This window comes from Crassostrea angulata, chromosome 9, assembly GCF_025612915.1.
Source record: "Crassostrea angulata isolate pt1a10 chromosome 9, ASM2561291v2, whole genome shotgun sequence".
In the NCBI taxonomy this organism is placed as follows: domain Eukaryota; kingdom Metazoa; phylum Mollusca; class Bivalvia; order Ostreida; family Ostreidae; genus Magallana; species Magallana angulata.
This window is the reverse complement of record NC_069119.1, coordinates 5,920,504-5,931,384: the sequence shown is the minus strand read 5'-3', so window position 1 is coordinate 5,931,384 and position 10,881 is coordinate 5,920,504. Positions and strand designations below refer to the sequence as shown.

Sequence of the window (10,881 nt, the reverse complement as noted above, 5' to 3'; positions counted from 1 at the left end):
TGCAAATGCACTTAATTTAACCCGACGTTCTACCAAATAGATTTTTGATTGGTGTGTAAATATTTATTTTAAGTTTGCACTACTGTATTAATTTTTACTATATATTCTTACCAAAATTGCACAATTTTATATATAGATTAAAAATTCAAAACGAACTTCTGGAAAAAATCCTGTTGACATCTTTTTAAACAACACTTCATTTACAATTTTCTAGCAAAATACACACGTGCATCCAACAAGGCGTGAGACTTTGTTTACCTCGAAGTTACATGTGCTTGAAAATCAAGCCCGGGCCTTTTCACCCCCCCCCCCTCCGGAAACATAGTTAGACCTCTTGCATGTTGTTTTTTCATCTCATAAAAAACGCCCCAAATTCGAAGGTAAATTCAGGAATATTTTGCCTCAGCCATGTTTTGACACCTGCATTATTAATAATGCATTAATATTTATAACAGAAATATCTAAATAAATTCATCAAATTAATTTGTGAACATAATGAAAACTGATTTTAAAATGAATTACACAGATTTTTAGAAATAACATGAATTCAAATATTATATTGAACTGCAAATCGATGATCTTTGGTAACAATCAATATAATTTTTTTTTAATCATACGAGATATGTTTTGACCTTCCAAAACACAATTATTGCATATCTTTAAAGGAGGAAGGTATTTAAATACTTAAATATGAATTCCGTAGCATGCTTGATATATGATGTTAAATTTATGCAAGCGAAAACTTAAAGTAATTCGTGTTTAAAACGATGGCAAAGTCATTTAAATCACAAAGTTTTATTTGAAATAAGTGTAATGGAAACTAAAAATTCCTCAGGGGAAGAATTTCATTAGCAGATTCATTTGATGTTGAATTTTCCCTGTTTTACATCGTGAAATTGAAAGTAGAATCGAAAGTAGATCAGCGATCATAAAATGTTCTAGAACTAGCTGTCACGAGGTATTCATAACGATGTTAACTTCACTAAACATTCATACGTGGTTTATTAATTTATAGGGGGAGTTAATAATTTATGGGGTCTAGCTTATGGGAGTGTAATACATTTGATGAAAGAAATTTTTAAAAAATCCGTCTTGTATATACACAAAGAATATTTGACAGATCTGTCACTATCAATCATAGTATAGCAAGGAAGGGTCAACCATCATGTGAGACCTTTGTGCATAAAAATGGCGATAATTTCAAGGTGAAGCATTCGGAAATCATTCTCGTTAGCTTCCCTGGAATGTCGCCGATACCTACCATTGTTCTGAATCGCGGAAAATAAAACGGGTCACAGCTGGTGACAATAAGGACATGTAAACTTACTTACTGGGTGGTCGGCAGATAACCTTTTAGATTGTAAATATGATTATTATTTATTTTTTTTTGGCCATACTGGCACTGTACCAGTTTATCGGCTATAATTTTACGTTTTCTTTTCGTGTTTCCTTATTTCTTGATATATTGAAATAAAACTTTTCATACTTTAAATTGTGAACTCTTTATTTATCCATCGGTTCGATGATATCATCATTTAGAACCCAAAACATATTGTTTCCGTGCTTTTTAGCAAGCCCCGAATTTGCCTTGGTTTTATGATTTACTGTACCAGTTATCGGATTCGTGATAATAACATAGTAAAATCCTTGTACATGTTGATTTTATATTCTGCAAAGTGTTGATTGAATTAGATTCTTTGCAGGGTCAGCCTGTAGGTCGTAGGGGTTATTATACATAAATTAAACTCATAGAATTATTCTTTTATCATCATACGGTAATACAAATGCATAATTATACAATCAGGCGTTCAACTGCACCATGAATCTCTCGGAATTTAAGGAGTTCCTTTTCTTTATAAATGTTTTCTCTATTGATATTATATGTCAAATCAATGAAGGGATATAATTACGTATCACAAAGAGGTAATAGTCTAATTTAACTTATTACGTCACTTCCCCCACAGCTGAAAGTGCAAAGATATTTATCAGCGGTAAACAATGATTGTTAAGCTCATGTTGAAAACATATTGAAGAAAGTTTTCAAGCAAACTTACTTTTCTTTATTAGAAACAGATGATTGAATTAAAAAATCTCGGATATTCGCGTGTTATAGACCCCAACCCTCAGTTTAGCCGATAACTGGTCTAAGCCGATTAACTGGTACAGTACCAGTAATCTTTTATCTATGAAAGAAAAAATCTTCATGTTCTATTAAATACTTAATATTTTAGTCTTTATAAAGAGTCCTTTTTTCCAAGGTAATTAATATAGTCTAAAAATATTTACATTTTCAACTGTCTTTGTCTGTGATAACATTACGAATCAATTTTAAAGCATAACCGAGAAACGGTATTGGCTGCACCGCGTAGTAATACATATAGCATGGGCCACATAAAAAAGTGGTTTTAAATAATGTTGTTTAAATTGTTCGCATTGGACAAAATACTAATATAAGTAATAAGGATTCATTCTTTGAATTCTATGAGGTGATAATTTCGGTCGGAGCGTGGTCATATCGATCATAACGCATTTCGGGCTTTATTTGATTTGACCACGCCCCGACCGAAATTATCACCTCATAATACTCAAATAATGATTCCTTATTCATCTAATAAGTCATATCATCCATCCCCCTGAAAGCTTATTATACATTACCAAAGAGCATGTTTTAGGAATACTGAAACTAAACACAAGTACTGTCCATTAATATGAAATGGAACTTTCTGCGGTATTCTACGATTTAATTATCTATTGATACATGTAATTACGAGTAACAAAAGTTCTTCAATGAAGGGGAAAATTGTGATATATTTATGTATATTTGTAGGTTATCAACGTTTATTGTGGACTTGAGCATGTTCATTAACACATCAAAGAATTTACATTAGGTCAATATCATGTTTACTTATCTATTAAACAAAAAAATAACGTTAACTGAATCGCTTTGTTAAATATTTTAAAATGAGAAGTTTCTTTTCCTGTTCGAATAATGAATAAGTAGCAAGTTATGCAGTCTAAATCCATTGGGTGATTTAAATCACATATAATTTGAAGAAAGTCAATGTACCGATGAAAAGTCAAATCTATCTTTTCAGTTTAAGAATCGATTTTTCAATCCATATACGAATAAATTCTCAATAACAAGCGCGGCTGTGTAAATGTCAAACTACCAAAATAGAAATTTTAAAGACCTAGATGTACTTGAGGTTTATCTTGTGCAGGTTTAAATATTTTTTTTATGACAGTTTGAATTGTCCCTTTTCTTTAACGTTTTTAGGACGAGGACCGTGGCACTAGCTGCCAGCATTTAAGCAGTAATCATGCTAATCAAGGTATTATTTCAGTATAATATCTAACCTTGTTTATTCATATAGAGCAGTTTGCATCATTTTTTTTTTCAAAATAAGGACATTATTAATTATTAGTTTATCTAATTCATATAAGGGATTTTTCATTTTGATTCAGTGCATGTATAATGATTAGTAAACAAACAGCGTGTGGTCCATATATGCATTGTGAATTGTGTACCCTTTTCATGGGCAGAAATCCGTGAAATTGCTTATCTACGAATGAAGTGTCAACACAAACTCAATTTAACAATCCTTCAAAAGGTTTTATTTATTTTTCTTATAAAACACAAAGAAACAAAAACAAATTCACACAATACCATTTGTTGTTGAAGATGATATGCCTAGGGATTATTGAATTCCAAAGCAAGCATGCATCTTTTATCTGTAAATGCACATATTTATCACGTGCGTAAACCAGTGCAAAGTCCAATTAAGATTCTTCCTCTGAATCCGATAGATCACTTGTACAAACTTCAAAGTGGCGCTCTAAAGCCTGGAATGTAAGGTACAAAATACTGTACATTTACACTTTTTAAGGATAAACTATAAAGCTAATTATAATGAAATATTCTTAAATACGTAGCATGTGTAATTACCGTACATACAAAATATTAACAGCGCTTGGTGGTCGTTGTCATTTTTAGACCATAATAATCTCCTGGGGAAGAAGAGCTTAGTATGACATATTGAAATTTAAAAACTTAAATATTTCTTGCTACTTAAAATTGGTGAATTGTTAAAAAATGTATATCAAAAGTTTTAGTGGAGACCTGATATGTAATGCATTAACTATACATCCTTATTTAGTTGTACGAAAGTTCCTGTGTGCGTGCGTGCGTGTGTGTTTCAACATGAAACATTTACTGGAATCAATTTCACATGTGTTTCGTTAGTTGGAGGATTCCATGACTTTACTGTTTTTCAAAGGCAGTCATGCCAGAAATCAAATTTATGTCATACAGTTGCAAGTAGTCAACACACCAGGCATTGTTTTTATCTCTAATATATAAGATAAATTTTCCACTTTTTCTCTTGTGTGGACTAAAAGATGCCAGTTTAAGTACCGACTTAGGACTAGATATTGTAAGTGTTAATCATTAAGGAGGCTTGATTGTCAACAAAATACATGTAATTATCATACTTACCTAGAATTTTATGATATGGTAGAACTTGTCTTTTAACTATTATTTTAATTAAAAATTCCTTTAAAGTTAACCTTTTTTTTAAATTTAAGCATTCTTTATATATTTGTAAAAGTGTCCTTTCCGATATATTTCATTTTATCAAATAAATAGTCATGTTGTATATTTTATTTGATAAGAGCTCTTCTTCAAAAGGAGATCAATACAGTCTAAAGATGCACGACCATCGAACCCTCTAAAGAGTACTTGCCGTGATCCTCTGATCTATGTATTGATGCATTAGAAGAATCTTTTGGTGATTTTTCTCTATCTCTGACACACGCCTGGTATTTTCCTCTCTGCTGTCCTTAATGTTTTGTATCCAGTCGTCTATCGTTACTCTCTGTGGACTTGTTCTGATGGGAAAAATCGAAGATAAACACATGTTCAACTTAAGATCATATAACGCAAATAGCCGAGAAATACAACTTTTGATGTTGATTTTTTAAAAAATTATATGTCACATTGAACTATAAACATAATTATGCTTAAATGCAAGGTGCATTTCACATTCAAATTGAAAACTATTCACTATTCATAGTTGTTCGGTCTATGAAAAGCCTATGAAAACAAAATCAAATACATTTTTGATCACAGTAAAATAGACTTTGTATGGATTTGAATAGAAAATAAAAATCAAAGGTGTCCTTTCTTACCATGAGATATCTAAAAAAGTTATATGTATCAACTGCGATAATTGTGTTTATACCTGTATTTAGTGTGTATCCGCCCAATTACTCTGTATTTGTGAAAAGGAGACATTTTTTTTAAACCAAATGAAATCAGTTCTATTAAACAATCTTTTACGCCTAGTCAAAAGAGATGACAAATTTTACTATATATAAATATTCGTATGAATCTGCAGTTTTTTAATGCTTCATGGAAACAGAATGTTTTATGTGGTAAATGGCACCTTGCGATATTGAAATTGATAAAAATAAAACTACGCCTTATTTAAAAGTAATAATTGCTTAAAATTTTCAAACTGTACAATATTTGACAATGGAAATGTTTTTTTTAAACTTGAAGCCATTGCGCAAAGCTATAAGACAATAAAAGATAGAAGAAAAAACAAAGTTATAGGTAATTTTATTGTTTAGTTTGGAAGAAATTACACAATTTGAAACTATCCTTAACTTTTATTTGAATATATCTATATCAATATCTTGAAATGGAACGACTGAGATTTCCTGTACAAAATTTATAGATTATACAATCTTTACCGTTCTATCAAACTTTATCCAGCCAATAGTTTTATTTTTGCACCATAAAATTTGTGTATTTATTATTTAGATATAAACTCTGTATATCTCAGAAATCATTTTTTGTATTACACTTGTCTTTCCTAAAATGTACATTATAAAAATAATGATTTACTTACAATGAATTGCTGTCGGGCAATGCATGGTCCCCATTGTCTGAGCTTCGGTGCCTTACGTTTCCGCTCTTTCTTGCTATTGAGCAAAATACAAAAAATGACCCTTTATATATATATATAGCAATAATACATTCTTTGTTCTTTTAGGATCTTACTCGATCTCTTTATGTGCATTAAAGGGACTACGGCACGATCTTAGATTAAAATTTTATTTTTTAATTTTTATGTATACAATGGTTAAATTTCGCATTTCGAATGATTGACGATTTTTTTACTATAAGAAGTCATGTTAAAAGTGAGATACAGAGAATAGAAATCGTTGTTATGTAAACATAGCTCGAATCTTATATTTGTTTGCAAATAATGGAAAGCATGGAATTAACCATTTCTTTGACAAAATGACTTATGGCAAACAAGGGTAAAGTAAATCATATGTTCATAATTAATTTTATCAATAGGAGAAAGCAATATCTATTTGAAACTTAAATCAATAAAACATATGAAAACAGTGACGAGGTTAGTGATTTGTTTACAAAACAAAAATTTATCTTGCTTATAACTCAAACTTTGACTTTCAAATTTTTACAAATCCATATTTAGCATTTAAAAAATTAAAAATAGCAAAATGAATTCTAAAACTTTAAGCTCAAAACCCGTCAAAGACCCTTTAAAACGCAAACATCAATAATTTTATTTTAAAAAAGGAGTTTTCCAATAGATTTTGGACATCAATTTTGTGTTTTATATATATCTATATCTATATCTATGTATATTAATTATATAATTATATAAAACTATTTCTCATCATTAATTTCTACAAGATTAAAAATGACTGAATGTAAAAACAAAGGACATTCAGTCAAGTCTATACCTTTTTTTCTCTTCATTTTTCTTCTGTAGTACAAATTCATCTTAGGTAACGCTAGCTTCTTCATCTGCTTCAATTTTTAACAATACACTCAACGGCTATTGATATTCCATATCTGCATAGAAGTATAGCTTTACTAGACAGATTATTCGCCTCAACGTAGATAAAAAAAACAAAAATTCCAAAGATAGATGTGTCCGTTTCTGTTTATAATTCTTCATTTTATTAAAAACCAAATCCAATAAACCAAATGGCAGTTTTAAGAAATCACATTAAGCGAAAAATCGAATAAACTATTTAGTAAATTAATACATCAACTAAAACTTCAAGCTATCAATTTTAGAAGATTTATTTACTATTTTTTTTCAGTAAGTATTGATGTTTTACATTACGTTTTATTTATTTGTAAAAATATGACATATATTAAAATTTGTATTATAAGACAAAAGAAAAGTAAATCGACAAATTCTCTGCCTACCAGTAAAATGTCGCTACTCAGGTATAGACCAAACTTTGAAATGCAACGCAAATAATGATCGTAATGTTTAAATTCATCAAAGTCTATGGAAACAAGGCATACATCACTATGGCGCGTCGCGCGCAGCTCGCACATGATCATGATAAACCTTTCTGAGTGGTCTTGAATAAATTAGCCTTTTATTAGATCCAGATAAGTGACAGCTGCATGCTAATGTACATGTGAATCGCGCATGTCATTATGTTATCACTCAAAGTAAATGATGATTTAAACCAGTCGTAGGAAGATTACATTGATAATACATAAACAAAATTTACCATTGCTTCTGACCTTTTTTTTTCATGTTAATTAAAAAATATATCTGATCCAAGAGGTTAAAAAGCTAAATAACTTTGAAATCAGGTCGGAGATTTTTTTTCAATGAAACCAATACATTAATAAATCATTTCGACCATATTCAGTACTTCTTTGAAACAATCTCAATTCAGTCGGGAAGTTCTATGTTATTAGCATCATTTGATATTCTCGACTAGGCGTAAAAGGCGAAAATATTTCCATTAATCATTGACGGTTGATACCGGTATTTCAAATGGAATGGTTTTATTTTTTTCCAAAGGAATTGATATTAAAATTCATATAAAGTTATTCATCAAACTTAAACAGTCTATCATAAGTTCTCAAACGATTTATCTATTGATATATTTGGTTGAAGTTTGAAATATTTTGGAAGGAAAAAAAAAGAATTGATTGATGTTTTCCATCCCGATGCATGCCAATTGTGTGTCAATTATTTAATCATTTAAATGATTAATCGGTCTGGTAGGTTTCCTATTTGATTTTGTAATACAAATCAGAGGTATTAAATTTTAGTTTGATAAATGTATTTATCCTGTCCCAACAAAAAAAAAAAAAATAACGGTCTACCCCATGTCTAGCCTTTGAGCGTAGAATTTCAGTCAACTCGCTGTTCAGTATTACCCTTCTCTGTGTTGTCCAAATGAAAGCTCTGATTAAATGCGTTGTTAGAATGAAGTGAATTTGATATTTTTTTATTTGTTCATTTTCATTTTCCTTTGTTTATTCACATGACAATGAAGAGAAAATGAAAATAGTCATTAGTATAGTTTTTATCATCGGATGAACATACGCATTAGAAATTTGACTTTCTGAAATAATTTATCATACCTGTGGAGTAACTTTTACCTTTTCTATGTATTAAAGATTTATGATAACAGATTAGTTCGTGCAATATACTTTGTCCTTTTTATCGTTTATAACCGTGCATGAACATTCTAGGACCCACTTCTTTCCTTTCGTTTTAAAAGACTTGAGACACCAATTAGCAATTACATAAATATTCAAACGACATATCTAATGTTGAAATAATCCTTGGCGTTAATTAGACAGATTTATGATGATGCAAATATTTCAAGATGATTAATGTAAAGATCTGATGTTAATTTGATATACAACAGTTCTGTATTACAATCCAAAAAATACAAATCTTTGACTAGTTTTAAATAAGAAACTATCGTAAATGTTAGATCGGAATTTATTTATTTTTTTCTGTTGTTTTTTTTGTGTTATTCAATAAATTGAATTTGCTAACTTGATATTTATTCACATTTTTTGGATGGATAAGACACATAAGGAAGGGGATGTAGTGATTGTATTCTTTATTTTATAAATGATTCACATTATTTTAAAAATTTTCTTGAGTTGCATATTAAAAATCCAAAACAAAAAACTTAACTTAGAATTTGAAAAATGGATCTTATATTTAAACAAACTAGACGAAGTAAACTTTTGATAAACCATACGTCAATATCATTTACTTCTTTTAGAAAGTATTATATTCTTTCTTTTTTTAAATGAGTTAGTTTCATTTAATAATGAGTGTTAAATCAAAAACGAAACAGATGTTATTTTTCCAGTAAATGATTTTTTTTTCGATTTATCAATATTTATTCAGTTAACGAATTTGCTTCCATATTGATTCAATAATCAAAATTAATCAACAATTTCTCTATACGAAATAAAGGAAGGTATACACATTCAAAAGATTAAAAGCACAAAATAAATACTAAATAAAGTTAACTTTCTTGTCGGAGTAGTTATTTCAAAGTTGATATTTTATAAACGACAAAACGTATACTATTTAATTTGCAAATGAATGTCGAATCAGTTGATTTCATATGCATGAACAGTGAAGATAAAATGTCTTACGTTTAGTTTCGAAAGATAGCATTTAAGTAAGCCATCCAAATCCAGCTAAAGAAATACCATTTTTTTTTTCAATCCTTAGGAACGAAATACAGTCTCGACATGCTTTTGTTTGTGATATATAAATATATTACAGGAATTTAATCAGGTGAAAACAAACAGCTGTCGTACGGAAATTGACATGGCGGTTCCCGTGTTGTGACCTTGAATCTCTAACGCAAGCAAGTGTAGGTGAAATCTTGTGATTATCCCGTGATCCAAACGCTGTGTCTTGTGATGATATCGCAATAGGTTAAAAAATATCCCACACAACCCGTTCTCAGGTGCAATTAAGTCAAACTTCCCTTCTTAAACGTTTCAAATTATTTATGTCTTTTTTGTGAAAATAATAATGAATATCCTCGGAGAAATTGTATGGCTTTTTTTCTTTGATAAAAACAAATTATTTTATTCCAGACGAAAGGAATTTAAAATAATTAGCATATATTACGCCGTGTTATTTTTCATATTCATAGTCAATAAAATTACAGCAAAGTTATATACATTCTCACCCATTTTGACACGAAGTCATATATGCATAAAGTGTACAAAGAATTAGATTATCATTATCATTTTAATCTGTTTCTCTGAATTACAGAACAGTTTTTTGGCAGTTGCCGATTTAAAACGAATGTGGCCATTGATTTTTGATAGTCCTTTTTTAAAAGTTAATTTAAACAGTTATAAACTTGACCTCTTTTAACAATAGAAGTAGAGTGTATTTTTTTTTCTTTTTTTTTTTTTTTTTCTTTTTTGCAACAGCAAAAAATGATTATAAACATATTTATATATTTTTGGCTTAACAATTGCTTCTTTTGCAAAAAATGTTTTTAAAAGGATAATTTTTAAACTGCTGAAAACTGAAATCACACTATAAATAAACGGACTGCGTAATTCTGTATTTATTACACCAGGTTTTTAATCAGTCTGATGCATCGGAAATGCACTGAGCTATGTTGCATGGCGTTGAAAGATGAATATTGCAGAATTGTATTGGGATAAAGAGTTATTGGAACGACACATGGGTTTAGGTCTGTACTATACATCATGATAATGACACGTTAAGAACATTTTTATTTGTATGCCAAGTGGGTTTTTTTGTTCACTTGTTTCATTTATAATCGACAAGGTTGTGTATAGATAACATACATTATAGTATGAGAATGACAAAGCTACAATAGACTGTAGAGACGTAAACGTTAAAAAAATTCTAAAGCTAAAATTGCTCTCAAAATGAGATATACAGGAGTGAGGTCGTACGTGAGATCTAATGTTATTAGTAAAAGCGACGTACATATTACATTATTAGATTTGTCAAATCTCAGGTCAAAACATTATCATGATAAACAACTATAAATCACATT

The 10,881-nt window shown here is 29.6% G+C and overlaps 1 protein-coding gene across 2 annotated transcripts; it reads right to left on the bottom strand.

Moving 5' to 3' along the window:
- Positions 1-3,588: 3,588 nt before the first annotated feature.
- LOC128163415 (uncharacterized) lies at positions 3,589-9,635 on the bottom strand. 2 transcript variants are annotated; one of them, XM_052827023.1, is made up of 5 exons: positions 9,482-9,635; positions 6,781-6,892; positions 5,913-5,985; positions 4,743-4,887; positions 3,589-3,843 (listed from the first exon to the last, which is right to left on the bottom strand). In XM_052827023.1, the coding sequence occupies exons 2-5, from the start codon at positions 6,842-6,844 to the stop codon at positions 3,781-3,783; spliced, it is 345 nt and encodes a 114-aa protein (XP_052682983.1). In that variant the 5' UTR covers positions 6,845-6,892; positions 9,482-9,635; the 3' UTR covers positions 3,589-3,780. The 2 variants fall into 2 exon arrangements, with proteins under 2 accessions (XP_052682983.1, XP_052682982.1); XM_052827022.1 differs by lacking the exon at positions 9,482-9,635 and adding an exon at positions 7,256-7,407.
- Positions 9,636-10,881: the final 1,246 nt, after the last annotated feature.